General features: G+C 41.2%; 1 protein-coding gene across 1 annotated transcript; it reads left to right on the top strand.

Annotated features, from left to right (window-relative positions):
• Positions 1 to 135: 135 nt before the first annotated feature.
• stradb (STE20 related adaptor beta) lies at positions 136 to 16805 on the top strand. The gene is made up of 13 exons (XM_059571714.1): positions 136 to 352; positions 1309 to 1377; positions 1511 to 1563; positions 2938 to 3021; positions 5451 to 5544; positions 5692 to 5813; positions 12223 to 12331; positions 12416 to 12539; positions 12609 to 12780; positions 13928 to 14032; positions 14127 to 14374; positions 16106 to 16148; positions 16241 to 16805. The coding sequence occupies exons 3-13, from the start codon at positions 1552 to 1554 to the stop codon at positions 16400 to 16402; spliced, it is 1275 nt and encodes a 424-aa protein (XP_059427697.1). The 5' UTR covers positions 136 to 352; positions 1309 to 1377; positions 1511 to 1551; the 3' UTR covers positions 16403 to 16805.
• Positions 16806 to 18290: the final 1485 nt, after the last annotated feature.

The raw sequence follows: 18290 nt of genomic DNA, 5'->3' as shown, positions 1-18290 counted from the left end.
GAGGTGAAATTATTAATAGTTTAGGTGCTTTTATTATGCATACCCTTCTAGTTTAGGTTTAGTCGTGTGATCAAAAGACTTTTATTGTGGAAATTCCTCTGGTACGTCATTTACGACATGTTTGAGAGACTTTTATTATGTAAATCTCAGCCGGGACTGTGAAGAAAAGCTTTGGCAAGTCAACTTACAAATGTTATTGGTCAATGTGAGAGACGCTGCGTGATTTTTCCTCATACAATAAAACTGTGATGTGACCGAAGTAACTGTAACTGCCCAGAACTGACGTTCGCCGTCAAAATTAAGGGCGCAAAATCAATTTACAGGAGAACCTCCATCCACATGCATAACAATGGTGAGTTTTTGTCATATCTGGCCTCTCTTGAGCTTCTCATCAGTCTCAGACAATTTGAGTATGCATGGTATTAGAAAATAATAGTTTTTGTAGCTCGTTGCGAATGATATTAATCATGCATTATTAATGTTAAATCATGTCAAAATTATCTACTAAAGTCAACAAATGCGTTCATGCAACATTAAACATAATTAATATGAAACGGGGTGGATTTAATATTATAGTCCATCTTATTTTAGACGCTTCTAGTGCACCAGTGCCCTTCGTTGAACATTTTTTTTTCTTAACCTTGTTAACCTACATGCAATCACTGTCAAGGACTAGGAAGGACACCTGCTGTCAGCTGCTCTGATAATTACATGATTAATATATAACATGCATGTTTATGCATATCTATTTGTTTGCTGTATTGTGAACCAATATGCATTATTTATTTTATTTTCAATTGCGGTTTAAGCAGAGACCTAATCTTGAGCTATATGCATTCAATAATCTTCTTATAAATATAAAGTGTAATCAGCCAAGCGTGAACTTATTTTAATGCTGCTAATATTAATTGCATAACAACACAAAATGGACAGTGTTTCCCAATGTCACCTCCGGGAATATCAGAGCTGATGCACCCAGACAGATATGACATCCTATCAAGTGTTATAACCGAAGAAGAAGATGATGATGATGATGTTTAGAGAGGAGAGGAGGTCAGACTCATGCAGTCGGTCAAGCTGTGGCAGACACTGATTCCGGCTTCTCTGTTCGTGGACACAGCGTCAGCTACAGGACCGGAATATGAATGCTGATATTCAGACAAGATGCATTTGAAATCAGACTAGTTTTTAGAAAATAGAAATGTGTGCAATTGAAATGTGAGCTTTGGATCTGGATCATAATGTCGTTTAAGCTCTGAAAATTTGATATGTGCTTGAAAGCGTCTGTGCTAATGGTTTTCTTCATAGGACTCTAATGGAGCAGCATGAGATGAGATGAAGTCTGTCTTGTACGCAGTGAAATCCGAGCAAAGCCAGGTAAGCGAAATACATTTAGCTTTTCAGGCATATTTTTTGCAATGAGAAATGCAGCGTGGCACACTGGAAGCAGCCAGAAAACCACTGCTGGAGTGTTTTTGCAGCTGGACTGATTGTTATTCACTGTCTTCAGAATCAGATAAATGAACTCCAGTGAAGCATCAGCTCAGCCTCATGTCGTTTCTGGTGAGAGTCAAATCTTTTCATCCCCAGCTTGCTTGTGCGAAGCTCAATGTATTCTGTATTTCATGCTTTCTGTGTTTATTTCTGCAGTTCTTCATTCAGAAATGTGTTTGCATGAAGGTTTTGATTCTGGGTTTAGTCTTCAGTATAGTAGAAGAGCTTTAGGGATGTTTTCATGGGCAGAAGATGTTCGCTGAACAATATCCATGGCCTGATTATTCTCTAATCCCTAGATATCAGCAGTTTTAATAATAAACGTCCTCATTAATATCCACCAATCCTCCACCTCACCTCTTAATCCAGGAGTCTCATGTTACCGTCTCACTTATAAAGACATGTTCTGGATCCAATAAAGGTTCTTTAAGCATGAAACAAATGAAAACTGTGTTTGCAGTTTCCTGTGTCACTCGTTAATAAATAAATAAATAAATAAATGTTTTCAACAGCCATTAAAAAGCACATTAATTTTGCATTGTTTATAAGTAATTCCATAAAAGAACATTTGATATCAAATCTGGGTAAAATTCTTGGAAATTAGTGTTTTTTCACAATTATTTGTTATAATCAAATATACATCAATTAAATACTAATTTCTGTAAATGACAATTCAACCACTATTAATATCATAATGTGTCTGTTAAATTAATATTTACCCAAAAATGAAAATTTACAGAGAATTTACTCGCCCTCGGATCATCCAAAATGTACTGTAGATGAGATGTTTCTTCATGTGAATAGATTTAGAGAGATATGTAGCATTGCATCACTTGCTAAGCAATGGATCCTCAGGAATGAATGGGTGCCCTCAGAATGAGAGTCCAAACAGCTGATAAAAACATCACAATAATCCACACCACTCCAGTCCATCAATTAAAGGGATAGTAGAATTACTTGTGGATTATTGTGATGTTTTTATCAGCTGTTTGGACTCTCATTCTGACGGCACCCATTCACTGCAGAGAATCCTTTGGTTAATGCTACATATCTCCAAACCTGTTCCCATGAAGAAAAAAACTCATCTACATCTTGAATAGCCTGAGTGTGAGTAAATTCTAAGAAAAGTTTTTTTTTGGGTGGACTATTCTTTTAACGTCATAAAGAAATATTCTGGGTTCAGTTTATAAAAACAAACCAAAATTTTTCATGTTTTGCATGGAATACAGAAAATTCCTTTAACCATGACTTAATCCCACATGGCAAGGCTGACTCTCCACCGCAGGATTTCCATAATCATGTCCTCTTTTTGCCGTGTCTTTTCCCTACAGCCCACCCTTGCTCAAGTCATGCATATTCATACAGTTGATACAGTCCTATTAATTTCCATATTCATGTTTGGGGTGGGGGGCGTGTCTCATGTCTCCTCCCTCTTCCCCTCAGGACTGCACCTGTATCTCCTCCCACTCACAAGTCCAGTCCATCAGCATAGAGGAGCAGTATGAAGACATCAGCCATCAGTGCTCGGTCAGTAGAGTCTAACAGTAGATCACAGATTCAGTGACTCTTGTCCTCTTCAAGAGAGATTCACACTGACACTGATTCAGTTAATGCACTACTATTGGTCGTTAGCGGGAATGAGAAACAATGCAGAATTTAAGAGCTGGTTCATGTTGGAGTGAGAATTTGAATTAAATTTGTCAAAAAACACAGTGTGTTGAAATCCATGCAAAATCCAAATTATATATCAAGGTTTGGGGTTGATAGTATTGTTTTAATTTATTTTCTTTTAGTTTGAAAGAAGCCTTTTATGCTCACCAAAGCTGCATTTATTTGATCCAAAGTACAGTAAAAACAGTAATATTGTGAAATATTATCATAATTAAAAATGACTGTTTTCTAGTGTGATATATATTGTGAAATGTATTCTATTCCTGTGATCAAAGCTGAAAATCAGTGTCACATGATCTTCAGAAATCATTCACTGATTTGCTGCTCAAGAAACATTTCTTATTATTATCAGTGTTAAATACAGTTGTTCTGCATTCTATTATTGATGAAGGGTCAACAGTTATACCTAAAATGATTTTTGATAAATAGATTTTTGATCTGAACTAGAAGGATTGCATTTATTTGAAATTTATTTTTTAACAATATAAATGTCTTTACTGCCACTTTTGATCAATTTAATGCATCCTTGCTGATATTTATTTCTTAAAATAATTTTAAGAATACAACCATTGATGATTATACTGTATGGCAACAACAAAAAAAATAAAAATAATAATGATTGATAAATAAATACTGAAAATACCTTTTTACTTTTAAAAATACATTTGTTTTGTGCAAAATGTATAACATTATTTACAAAATTATTGCTTTTTATTTTTTATCAAAATCTTGAGTAAGTTCTGGGAAAATTACAGTGAATGTTTTCCCACTATCATTTGCAATTATCAAATTATTTTGGAAATACCCAGTATTCCGTTAAATTCAATGTTCTGCTTTTATGAATTCAAATCAAAACGGTGTCCTGTTTAATCACTCAATGCAGATTGAATGAATTGAGTATTTGTTTCATTTGTTGTTGGTATTGGTCTGCTCTATGAGATCTGTGCTGTCTGTGGTAGATGCTGCATCATCGTGAACTCTTCTTCACTTTGTCGCATTGCCGTCGGCCGCTGTTGCCCACATCGCCTCAAATCACACACAGACTCTGATTTCAAATGAATGACTTCCGTTTGCTTTGTCACTGCAAATAGCTGTCAGTGTGAGAAGCCCTGTAGGATCTGAGAGGGCATAGTCACGCCAGAGAAACATCATCGCATAATCACAAACTCCAGTGAGCTTCAGATTGTTGTTGTGCTCAAGTGTTTTCTGAGTGGATCCATTGTATTGGGCATCACAAAGCAGTGTTTCTGTTCCATCGTTCTGGATGAAAGCGCACTTGTGCTGTTGTCCTGTGTTTTTGGCTGAAGGAGACATCTGTGGGTCGGCTTTAGAGTTTCCCATCCTTTGGCAGAAATATTTTGTTTTTGACTGCAGTGATCTGGGCCACTTTTCCATTCATGGTCTCTCAAAAAATGCTTCAATAAAAGTTATAGGCTTATGAACTTAGAGTCTAAAATCTTGACATGTTTATACACTGTAGAAGCTACCTGAATAATTACAAATCTGGTTTAATGGCACAGTGATTTGAATGTAGCTCTGTCACCCCCTAGAGTTCTTAGCTATGTAATGCATGTCAAGTTGTGTGACTGCATTTGATGTACTGATGAATTGCAATATCACAAATTATTCAAAGCAAAAAAACCTGGAAGTTCAGGACTTGTACTTATGAAGGATTGAATGAGCTCCGATGAAGCATTATGGACTATGTAATTAAGTCCTAGGTTTGATCTATTTTTTTCTTATTCGAAAACACTTCTGCTGTAGTTCAGTGGCTCTAGCAGCTCCGAGGTTGTGATTGACTAGCAGGGAATGCATGAATGTAAAATGTATGTGCCATTACTGAAATGCTTTTTATGTTATTCCCTCATTTCACCGATATCTTGAAATATTGTACACCCACTAACCTCCATCTCACCTACAAAGATCTGCAAAAGATCTATGTTTCTCAGTAGTGTTATTTTAGTATTATACTATTATAGTTTTTACCAATATTTTGAATTACCTTTTTATTTTGAATTTTCTTAATTAATGGTGTTTATTTATTTATTCATTTAGTTTAATTTATTTAGCTTTTATCTATTTCCAATCAGTAATTATTTTTCATTTTCATTTTAAGTTTTTTATTTTCATTTATGGTTACACTTTAATTCATGGAATACTATTCACTATTAACTAATTTCTTATTAGCATGCATATTACTAGAAAATTGGCTGTTTATATAATGTGTATAAAAAGCACATATTAATGCCTTAATATAATTCTGTGCTGTGTTCTGTGTGTGACAGAGCAGTGATGTCTCTCCGTGTTCTGTGTTGACGGATGATGACATCACAGATCTTTCCACTGACCCCGCCCACTATCAGCTGCTCTCACAACTGGGTAATGAACCTGACCTGCTTTATACAGTATATGATATGAGCTAGTTACTGCCTGAAGTCTCATGTCTATATCATGTGTTTATATGGCTGTGTTTTGTCCTTTTTCTGTGTTGTTTGTGTGTGTGTGTGTGTGTGTGTGTGTGTGCAGGCCGGGGCTTTAATAACCTCAGTCAGGTGAGCATGGCTCGACACACACCGTCTGGCCGGCTGGTGGCGGTGAAAAACACGAACCTGGATGAGTGCACAGAAGATGAGCTGCTGCAGCTGATGGTGTGTCCATGCGTAATGAGAACATCACGCTGATTTCTACTGTTTTAATATTAAACTTTATAATAACGCATGGCATATAAAATTATAGTAAAAAAAAAAAAAGATATTTTGCAACATCATTATTATAAAATAATAAATAAATATGGAATCAGAATCAGAATGAGCTTTATTGCCAGGTATGTTTACACATCCGAGGAATTAGTTTTCGTGACAGAAGCTCCACAGTGCAACAGAATGACAGAGACACAACAAAAACACAGATAATAATAAAAAAAGATAAATAGAACAAGTAAGGAATAGCAATATACAAATTGACAATTTTATATATTGTATTGTATTATAATTTATACATTTGTAATGGATTGAGGCTCAAGCTCGGCTGAGAAGGAAGGACAATGGAGTCGGCGTTCTGAGGCTCGTGGGAATATTTATTAAACTCAAAAAGAAACAAAGTCGCGCCACATGCGCTTCACTTCACACGTTCACTGAACACTATTCACTGTTTTTCTGGTCTACGGTCTCTCCCGCATGTCTGCTGCTTTCTCCCACGAGTCCTCAGCTCTCTCAGTCTCTGCTGGTTCGCGGGCGGCTTAAATGCCGATTCCCCATGCCAATCACTGCAACGAGAACCAGGTGTTACTTGTTTCTCACCTGAACCACTTACCACCGCTAATCTCCTCACCCTCTCTCCCGTCGCAGACCTTGCTGAACCACACCTCTGCCGCCACATACCCCCACCGCCCGACTCCTGGAGAGGAAGTCGGCCACAGCCATCTGCGCCCCCGGCCTGTGAATCACCTTGAACTTAAACGGCTGCAGAGCCAGATACCAACGAGTGATTCGCGCGTTGGTATCCTTCATGCGGTGGAGCCACTGGAGGGGCGCGTGGTCCGAGCAGAGGGTGAACTCCCGCCCCAGGAGGTAATAGCGAAAGGTGAGAACCGCCCACCTGATGGCCAAACACTCATTTTCTATGGTGCTGTACTTAGTCTCTCTCTTTGAGAGCTTTCGACTAATGTACAGCACCGGCCGGTCCACCCCCTCCACCTCCTGGGACAGGACTGCGCCCAGCCCCCTGTCCGACGCGTCAGTCTGCAACAAAAAGGGGAGAGAAAAGTTAGGAGAGTGCAGGAGCGGTCCGCCACACAGGGCAGCCTTAACCCGGGTGAAGGCCTGTTGGCACAGCTCCCTCCACTGGACCGTATCTGGTACCCCCTTTTTAGTGAGGTCAGTCAGCGGGCTGGTGAGGTCCGAATAGTCAGGGATAAACCTCCTGTAATATCCCGCCAGCCCCAGGAACTGCCTCACCTCCTTTTTGGTCTTGGGCCTGGGGCAGGCTGCAATCGCTGCCGTCTTGTCAATTTGGGGACGCACCTGCCCGTGACCCATGTGGAAGCCCAGTTACCTTACCTCCACCCGCCCAACTGCGCACTTCTTCGGGTTGGCCGTTAGCCCCGCCCGTCTCAGCGCCCCAAGGACGGCCCTCACATGCTCCATATGCCGCTGCCAGTCTCCACTATAGATGATAATATCATCCAGATAGGCAGCGGCATTTGCAGCATGGGGTCTTAGCACCCGATCCATGAGACGCTGAAACGTAGCCGGGGCCCCGAACAAACCGAACGGAAGTGAGACAAATTGGTGCAATCCAAACGGCGTGGTGAAGGCTGTTTTTTCTTTGGACATGGGAGATAAGGGGATCTGCCAATATCCCTTTGTTAAGTCCAATGTCGAATAAAAGCGAGCCGTGCCTAACCGATCGAGCAACTCGTCAATCCGCGGCATTGGATAAGCATCAAATTTTGACACTGCGTTCACCCTGCGGTAGTCCACACAAAAGCGCACCGAGCCGTCCGTTTTAGGCACCAAAACTATCGGGCTCGCCCAATCACTGTGGGACTCCTCGATTACTCCCATCCCCAGCATAGCTTCTAATTCCGCCTGAACTACCTTTTTTTTGTGTTCAGGTAATCTATATGGCCGACACTACCACGCCCGGCTCGGTCTCAATATGGTGCTGAATCAAATTAGTGCGACCCGGTAGAGGCGAAAACACATCGGCAAATTCGGACTGCAACCGCCCGATGTCAGTGAGCTGCGAGGGCGAGAGGTGATCCCCCCCTGGGGCCAGGGCGAGGGATTTCTCTTTGACAATCGCTTCTGGCCCGAGATCCTCCTCTCCGCTCACTGCCGTTGCTAACCGCACTGACGCCTCCGCGCTCCATTTTTTGAGGAGGTTGAGGTGGTAAATTTGGCGTGCGTTGCCTCTATCCGTTCGTACTACTTCATAATTGAGATCCCCTATCCGCTGTGTGACCTCAAAGGGTCCTTGCCACTTCGCTAATAATTTTGAGCTAGAGGTGGGTAGTAAAACGAGCACTTTATCTCCCGGTGCAAATTCTCGTAGCCTAGTTCCCCTGTTATACGACTGGCTCTGTCTGCCTTGGGCCTGCAGCAAATTCTCCATAGAGAGCCGCCCCAGTGTATGGAGTTTTGCCCTCAGGTCCATGACATATTGAATTTCGTTTTTACTCTCCGAACGTCCGTCCTCCCAAGTTTCTTTCAGGACGTCCAAGACCCCCCGGGGCTGGCGTCCGTAAAGAAGCTCGAAGGGGGAAAACCCCGTGGAGGCTTGGGGGACCTCGCGCACAGCGAATAAGAGGGGTTCCAGCCATCTATCCCAATTTTTCGCGTCCTCTTGTACGAATTTACGAATCATCGTTTTCAATGTGCGGTTAAAGCGTTCGACCAGTCCGTCCGTTTGTGGGTGATAGACGCTGGTACGTACCGCTTTAATGGCCAATAATTCGTACAATTCGCGTACCGTGCGTGACATAAACGCGGTGCCTTGGTCCGTGAGAATCTCTTTTGGGATTCCCACGCGGGAGATTAAACGAAACAGGGCGTCCGCCACACTCTTTGCCGAGATGTTGCGGAGCGCCACTGCCTCAGGATATCGGGTTGCGTAATCGACTATGACTAGCGCAAACCGATGTCCGCGTGCCGATCGCTCTAATGGCACGATGAGGTCCATGCCAATTCGTTCGAAGGGGACCTGTACTAGAGGAAGAGGGCGCAATGGCGCTTTTGGGGTGGCCGGTGGGTTTACCAACTGACATTCACGACAAGACGCGCACCACCTGCGCACGTTCTCGTGAATGCCCGGCCAAAAGAACCGGGTCATTAGGCGATTTAGTGTCGCTGTCATTCCCAAATGCCCTGCCATAGGATTGCAATGTGCCGTCTGGAATAACATTTCCCGACGGCTCTGAGGTACTAACAATTGGGCTGTATCCTCCTTTGTTTGCGTGTCGTGGGTCACGTGATACAACCGGTCTTTAATAATGGCAAAATACGGATAGGAGAGTGCGCGCTCAGGATGGAGGACCTGTCCATCGATGGTCCGGACCTGTTCAAACGCATGTTTGAGGGTTTCATCCTGGGACTTTTCCAGGGGAAAGTCATCGTAACTGGAAAGGTTCAGCCTCGCCAAGCCGCTCAGTTCCCCTGGAGCTGTCCCGCTAGGTCCTGGCACAGATTCTCCCACCTGAGCGCTCGCTCCCCTGTCCTGCCGACTCTTACTCCCCGAGGCACCCATGGTTAAACACCCCAATAATTGTTCGAAGCCTGGCCAATTGGTTCCCAAAATTAGCGGGTGCCGGAGGCGCGGACTAACGGCCACCTCCACAAAATGCTTTTGGTCCCTAAATTTAATAGCTATGGCTTTTACGGGGTATTTCACTATATCCACGTGCACACACCTCACTTTAACCATGCGGCCCATATCCAATGCCCCAGATTGTATCAGGCTTTGATGAATGGAGGTCTGGTTACAACCTGAATCCACCAAAGCTCGATAGATACCCCCCTTAATACTCACGGGTATTTGGTACAACCCGGCTTGATCAGGGGCAGCCTGCGGGTCGTCCGGGATCCGGACCAATGTCCCCACCTCCATAACCGGGCACCTATCCACAAAATGGCCCGGATCCCCGCAACGCCAGCAGGCGGGCCCAGGCCTCCCCGCCGCCCTAGTGGCCGGAAGTGGGTCCGGTGATTGGCGTGGGGAAGCGACAGGAGGCTCCTCGTCCCCTTCCCAGCGCGGCGACCCCGTTCCCCTGGCCGGGCCCCTCGATCCGGCTGCCAGCTCCGTCCCCGTCCTCCAACGTGGCGCGGCCCTCGGAGGCCCCCCGACTCGGGTCCTAGGAGAAGGAACAGATTTTGGGGTGGGGGAAGAGAGAGAGGTAGGGGAAGAGAGAGAGAGAGAGATAGATGGCAGGGGTTCGCCGACCCCGGAACACGCCGCCAGCTGGTCCTCCGCCAGTTGGATGGCCAGATCCAGCGACGCCGGCCGGTGGCACTGGACCCACTGAGCAGTCTTTTTCGGGAGACGGGAGATAAACTGCTCCAGTACCACCGTGTTGATGATACTCTCGGCGTCGCCTCCTCCGGCCAACAGCCATTTGCGGCATAAGTCCCGGAGCTGCTGGGCCAGGACAAAGGGCCGGCCCGCTTCGGCCAGGTCCAGGGACCGGAAGCGCTGACGATGCTGCTTGGGGCTGAGGCCGACCCTTTGGAGAATAGCTCTTTTTAGGTCGGCATAAACCAGGAGGTTCGGGACGGGCAGTTGTTGGGCCGCCTTCTGGGCCTCTCCTGACAGCAGCGGGATCACCCGAACCGGCCAGCTGTCCGATGGCCACCCACATGCCACGGCCGTCCTCTCGAACAAGCACTGGGGGCTGCCGGCCGCGTCCGAACCTCCCGGTCCAGCAAGCTCCGGATCAGCTCGCGGTCCTCCTGCTGGACCTGCATCATCGCCTGGAAACGGCGATCGTGGTCAGCCCGCAAGTCCAGCAGAGCCTGATGGTGTTCTTGGTGCAGGCCCGCGAGCGACGTGATGATCTCCGCAAATGGCGATCCGGATGTTCCTGGCGGAGTCTGCATGGCGGGGTGATTCTCCTTTCTCCCGGGTTTCGGCACCAGTGTAATGGATTGAGGCTCAAGCTCGGCTGAGAAGGAAGGAGAATGGAGTCGGCGTTCTGGGAATATTTATTAAACTCAAAAAGAAACAAAGTTGCGCCACATGCGCTTCACTTCACACGTTCACTGAACACTATTCACTGTTTTTCTGGTCTACGGTCTCTCCCGCACGTCTGCTGCTTTCTCCCACGAGTCCTCAGCTCTCTCAGTCTCTGCTGGTTCGTGGGCGGCTTAAATGCCGATTCCCCATGCCAATCACTGCAACGAGAACCAGGTGTTACTTGTTTCTCACCTGAACCACTTACCACCGCTAATCTCCTCACCCTCTCTCCCGTCGCAGATCTCGCTGAACCACACCTCCGCCGCCACAATATTGTATACTATATAATACATTTATAATTTATATAATACAAGGGTCAGTTTTTTAAAATTGAGATTTATACATAAAAGCTGAATAAATAAGCTTTCCATTGATGTAGCCTATGGTTTGTTAGGATGAGACAATGTTTGGCGAGAGATTCATCTCAGGGTGCAGAAAAAATGTCCGAGTGTGTATAATATTGCATGCATGTACATAATTAAGAAAATATGTTTTATATATTATGATGTTACGTAAAAAAAAAAAAATTGTAGCCTGAATGCACTGTAAGTCGCTTTGGATAAAAGCGTCTGCTAAATGCATAAATGTAATTTAATTTAATTTAATTTAACATTTACACAATATATATATATATATATATATATATATATATATATATATATAAAAATAAAAATATAATAATATAAATGTATATACGTGTAAATATTTTCTAAATATATACTGTGTGTGTGTGTGTATTTGTATATACATAATAAACAGTACACAAACATAAACAAAAACGTTTATTTTAGATGTGATTAATCATGATTAATTAACAGCACTAATATATATATAAATTTGAAAATAATCATATTTATATTATTATGTTTACAAAAAAATTAGCAAGTACTAAAATGTGTAAAAAAAAATGTTTTTTTTTGTGACATGGAAACTTCCCAAAATGCCCCCCCCCCAAAAAAAAAGAATAACAAAACAACAAGAAAAGTAGCCTATAAGACTTATATTTAAAAATTATTTTTGAAGTCATTCCGTGAAACAGATTGACAATAATGTCATTATTCGAAGCAAATATAACAGCAATTGTGTTTGCAACAATATGAGAGCAAGTAAATAATGAAATAAAGAGCTATTGCTTCAATGCCTTAAAGCAATAGTTCTCCAAAAAATTAACATTCTGTTATTATTTGCCCCTGTAATGATGATTAAACTATTGCTTTGAGGATTGACAGTATTTGTGGGACATTTTAAGAATTTTAGAAGCATACACACAAATCTTATAGATAGACAAAATTGCTGGTGCATTCATAGTTATGTGTGTGTTATTTGCAGAATGAGGTTCTGCTGTCCAGACTGTTCCTTCACCCGAACCTGCTGACGTCCAGACTGGTGTTCAGCTCCTGCTGTCAGCTCTGGGTGCTGTCTCCTCTCATGAGCTACGGTAAGACTCGCTTGTAATATACATCCTCTTTCGCTTCCCATCCTTCCCTTGTTTCATTTCCCTCTCCGCACGCGTCTCATTCAGGTTCTGCAGACTCTTTGCTCAGGTCGTGTTTTCCGGATGGAATGAGCGAGTCTCTGATAGCGTACCTGCTGTATGGGGTGCTCCGAGCACTGGAGTACCTGCATCACATGGGTTACGTGCACAGGTGAGCACTCGATGACAGTTTCACAGAGCCCTAAATGAATCTGGTCTCCTCATCTGGTGCGTCCTGCAGGGGTGTAAAGGCCAGTCATGTGCTGCTGTCAGCTGAAGGCCGTGTGTGTTTGTCGGGGCTGCAGAGTGTGTACAGTCTGATGAAGGATGGCAAGAGGATGAGAGCCGTGTTTGACATGCCTCAACACAGTCCGTCTCTGCTGCCCTGGCTGAGTCCTGAGCTCCTGCGACAGGTGACTTTACACACCCTCCACACAGTATAGTAGCGTTAGAGACTGTTTATAACAGTACAAAATTTATAAACGGCAAGACAACTTTAAAAAAATATTAGAAAATTATTACAAATTAAAGAAATTAATTTAGATTAGATTGTATCACAGATATTCTAAATGTAAAAAACGAGCATGCACTTTATTTATTAATGCAACAGAAGAATTCTGGAGTAATTATGTTGAAAATGCCATCTCAGGAATAAATTGCATTTTAAATTATATGTTGAAATGGAAAACAGTTTTAAATTGTAATTATGTTTTACAATATTACTTTTTTTGCTGTATTTTTGTTAAAAATGCAGATAAATGAAAAATGAAAAAAAAAAACATAAATAAATCTTTTAAACTAAATAACTTACTTAAGATTTTTAACTTCCTTTATTTCAGTGAGTTGCCAACATTCCTCATTTAACAATTCTTACCAAACACTTACCAATATTTATTTTATCTTATTTTTCCAACTTAACTTGATGTACTAAATTATCTGTGTCTGTGTAAGTGCTGTCAAACAATTAATCGTGATTAATTGCATCCAAAATAAAGTTTTTATTTACATAATATATGTGTGTATATTTATTATTTATGTATAAATACACACATGCATGTATATATTTCAGAAAAATAGGTTGTTTATAAATTAAATATATAAATTTATAATATAAATTATATGAATATAAATATAATGTTAATAGTGTAACATGTAAATAGTTAAAAATATATACTGTGTGTGTGTGTGTGTGTGTGTGTGTATTTATACATACAAAATAAATATACACAGAACACACACACATATTATGCAAACAAATTGTTTTATTTTTTATTTTATTTTATTTGAATCACGATTAATCATTTGACAGCACTATATGTGTGTGTGTGTGTATATAAAAGTACATTTAAAAATATGTATAAGGTTTATTAAAAAAAGTTTAATAATATCTTGATACTAAACTAATAATAAATTTAATATTGGCTGATAACTGATATGTTACTAATATATTTTACATTCTTATTTATAAGGCCTGGTCAATGTCAATACCAACATCAGGTCTAAACATTCAGCTTCATGAGAAACTATGCTGGGTTTTGTGTCTGTCTTTCTGTGATGAAGGATCTTCACGGCTATGGAGTGAAGTCAGACATCTACAGTCTGGGAATCGTGGTGTGTGAGCTGGTCAGTGGCAGAGTGCCGTTCCAGGACATGCCGGCCACTCTGGTACTGCAGTTCTTCACCTGTGCCTTCATCTACTGCACCTGTGAGCATGAAACCCTGATCACTGAACACTCACTTCCTGTTCCTTTTTCTACAGATGCTGCTTCAGAAGCTGCGAGGTTCTCACTGCTGTCTCCTCGACGTCCCTCCTTACCCTCTCGGAGACATGGGTGCGCTCAAGGTGTCCCGCTCCGGTGTGGATTCGGGGATCGGCGAGAGTGTTGCGACCGGAAGTCTGACCCGTACTGCCACAGCAGAGAGACCTCAAAGCCCAGCCCCCAAAAACCACTCGGCCACACTGCACAACCTGGTCCAACTGTGCCTGCAGCAGCAGCCTGAGCGCAGGTACATACACACAGACCCGTAGCAGATGTTACAGCTCAGAATGAACAATTAATAGTCTTTGGGGTGGCACAATAAAGTAATGTTCACTTGCAGAATGCAAGTTTCTAGAGGGCACAAAAGTCTGAAGTAAGGAATTTAGGCAAAGGGGTGCAGAGCCAGTGCTGGTTTTGTAGGCAAACATCAATGCCTTGAATTTTATGCGAGCAGCTATTGGTAGCCAGTGCAAATTGATAAACAGAGGTCTGACATGTATTCTTTTCAGCTCATTAAAAATTAATCTTGCCTCTGCATTCTGGATTAATTGTAAGGGTTTGAAAGAATTGGCTGGAAGACCTGCTAAGAGAGCATTGCAATAGTCCAGCCTGGACAGAACAAGAGCTTGAACAAGGAGTTGTGAAGCATGTTCCCAAAGAAAGGGCCTGATCTTCTTGATGTTGAATAAAGCAAATCTGCAGGACTGGACAGTTTTAGCAATGTGGTCTGAGGCAAGGTTTAGTTGAAGGTAATGGTCCTTCATCCAGGAAGAAATGTCTGTTAGACAAGCTGAGATGCGAGCAGCTACCGTCGGATCATCAGGATGGAATGAGAGGTAGAGTTGAGTGTCATCAGCATAGCAGTGGTATGAAAAGCCATGTTTCTGAATGACAGAACCTAATGATGCCATGTAGACAGAGAAGAGAAGTGGTCCAAGAACTGAGCCCTGAGGCACCCCAGTAGTTACAGTAGATGTTGTGACTTGGACACCTCAACTCTCCAAGATACTTTGAAGGACCTATCTGAGAGGTAAGGCTCAAACCACTGGAGTTTGGTTCCTGAGATGTCCTTTGCCAGTAGGGTTGACAGGAGGATCTGGTGGTTAACCGTGTCAAAAGCAGAGGACCGATCAAGGAAGAAAAGTATTGAAGATCTGGATTCCACTCTTGCCAGACTTGGCATCTGTTGAATGTCCACTTCTGAAGCCAGACTGATTGCTGTTGAGGAGGTTGTTCTGTGTGAGAAAGGCAGAGATTTGGTTGAACACAGCTCATTCAAGTGTTTTTGCAATGAAAGGAAGAAGGGAAAGGAAAAGAGTTTTTACAATTAAAGGAAGAAACCGGTCTGTAGTTCTCTAAAAGAGATGGGTTGAGTGTGGTTTTCTTAAGTAGTGGAGTTATACGAGCCTGTCTAAATGATGAGGGAAAAACACCAGTGTGAACGGATGTGTTAATGATGTGAGTGAGTGCAGGTACAATTGCAGGAGAAATGGCTTGAAGGAGATGAGATGGAATAGGATCAAGCGGACAAGTAGTAGAATGATTTGAAAGGATGAGTTTGGAGACTTCTGCCTCAGAGAGTGAATAGAAGGATGTGAATGAGTGTATGTTTGCTGCTAAGATGTGCTTGTCAGATTGAGATGTGGAAAATTGTGCACTGATGGTTTTAATTTAATTAATGAAGAATGTGGCGAATTCGTCAGCTGTTAGATGTTAGAGTGGATGAAGGAGGGAGGAAAATGTTTTAAAGAGCATGTAATAGTTATATATATATATATATATATATATATATATATATATATATACATATATATATATATATACATATATACATATATATATATATATATATATATACACACACACACATAAAATAATAAAATGTACATTTTGACCCTGTCCAGCTGATGAAAATGTCTAAAATATAAAAAAATATAAAAATAAACCTTTTTACCTTTATTGAACCCTGTGTATTCAGGCCGTCTGCGACAGCTCTCCTCACTCATCCCTTCTTCAGACAGGTACATTAATCCTTTCACCAAGCTGTCATAAACTTGACCCTGTCTTCAGTCTCACAGTGTAGTCTAAAGTAATTCATGTATTGATCTTCCAGGTGAAGAAACACACAAGGGACTCCTTCCTCAGTTTGATGTATCCGGCCGTGCCAGTGTCCTGTCCTCCAGATACGCCTCCGTCCAAAACACCCACCAAGACCAGCAACACCCCGTCACCCACCGACCCTGAGCCCGAGGACGGCATGTGGGACTTTTCCTAAACCTCGCCGCCTGTTTCTGTCTCCATCTTGTCTTTTTCTTGTCCATTTCTCACCCATTTCTCCATAAGTATATTCTGTATTAATCCGTCCTAACCAGCTGCTAGGTTGCTGTTCACTTGTTTGTATTTGTCACCTCATTCTATGGTATCCCCAACCACAGTGAAATCTCACTAAATCCTATCTCTCTATGGACCGAAGTATTGATGACATCATCACGCACTTATGGGCATATCTACAATTTTTAGCCAATCAAATGCTCTCTAGAACGAGCACATACCAGCTGCCTAGAAATTTCCTGACTAGCTAGAGCAAGTAAAAACTCGTAGTTAATGGCTGTGACTTAAACTAAAAGCCTATTAGCTTGGGCTGCATGATTCATTGAAATAAAACTGAATTTGTGATACAGTCTGTTTATTAAATATCAAAGACTGCTTTTATTGAATTTATATATATATATATTTCCTAAATACTTGATATGTTTAATTTTACAGTAAATATGACAATACTAATATTTCTTATTTGGATAATTGTTATTTATCAATAATCATGATGATAATAATAATAATAATAATAATGTTTTTCTTGAACACCATTTTAATTTTAATGTGAAATATAATTATTATTGAGAAATAAAAATTATTCAATTATAAAGATTTATTTTTATTTCACTGTAGAATAAAATGGCTATTTTATTTTTCAATATTATTAATAATAATAATAATAATAATGTTTTACTTAAATACTTTAATTTTACTGTGAAATATTACAAAACGAATAATTTTTGTTTTTGTTTAATATTTTATTATTATAAAAAAATAATGATAAAATACTTGTTCAAATTGTGCAGCCCTATAAACAAGTAAAGCAAACCTGGAGTTTTTTCATCACAATTTTTCACAATCATGCAGCCTTACTATTAGCTATTTTTAAACAAGCATTTTTTTATACTTCCCATCCAACTTTCTGTAAAATACAGGAAAGAAACTGCACTGTCAAGCCATTTGATTGGTCACCTCATGCATCATTTTCTCTTTTATTATGGACAGATCCAGTGTGACTAGTGTCTTATTTCATGCTGTGTGCTCATAAGTATGCTGCACATTTTGGCCAATGTAGTAGGTCCATGCATACTGCCATACATACTGTTAGTATGCTATTCTATATATAAACCATATCAGTGTGTGCTCAGAGCTTCCTGTTTGATGTTCAAAGCAGCCAATCACATCATGAATGAACTAACTGCAAATCACTGGATTTGATCCAACTCCGATGAGTGAGGTCATCAAACTGAGCCATGAATGCAGGAGCCAGATATCATGTTGTGTGTGTGTGTGGAAGTCATTAGTGCATCACCCACTCAACCTGTGCCAGTGAACATGTGGGTGTGTGTACAGTACATGTGTTTGTGTGTATCTCTGTGTTCAGATATCAACAAGCCTCCTCTTGCTCTGAATGAAGAAACTGCACGTATTAATCCTGTGAAGAATCAAACCAAAACATCAATGCTGTGCTGTTCAACACTGCCTCAACCCAATCGAGATGACACTGACGGACTGAGCAGCTGTAACTGTGACTGATATTATATTACTGATTTTTTTTTTAAACATGTTAGCTAAATAAGATATTTAGACATGATAAATATATTCTTACTCTGTTTCATACCTCTTTGGTGTCCTGTCATTTTTATTTTATTTCTTAATGCAGTAGATTTAAAGTGAAATTCTAAAGGTTCCTGTCAATTAAATAATTATAGTTATTTATAATATTTCTAACCTTATTTCCCTTGTAATTTTAAGAACTTATTTAATTCGGTGAATTTTTCTTTTAAACTCTCAAAAACATTTGATTTCTAGGAATTTGTGTTGCATTTGACGAACTTTTATTTACC

The sequence above is a fragment of the Carassius carassius genome, chromosome 17, assembly GCF_963082965.1.
Source record: "Carassius carassius chromosome 17, fCarCar2.1, whole genome shotgun sequence".
Taxonomy (NCBI): Eukaryota; Metazoa; Chordata; class Actinopteri; order Cypriniformes; family Cyprinidae; genus Carassius; species Carassius carassius.
This window is presented reverse-complemented; position numbering and strand designations above follow the sequence as displayed.

What these genes read in the sequence shown, in the direction of transcription:
- stradb (XM_059571714.1), top strand. An exon ending in TCAGCTGCTCTCACAACTGG is followed by an intron (nt 5,545 to 5,691) that starts GTAATGAACCTG and finishes GTGTGTGTGCAG; the next exon opens with GCCGGGGCTTTAATAACCTC. An exon ending in CACATGGGTTACGTGCACAG is followed by an intron (nt 12,540 to 12,608) that starts GTGAGCACTCGA and finishes TGCGTCCTGCAG; the next exon opens with GGGTGTAAAGGCCAGTCATG.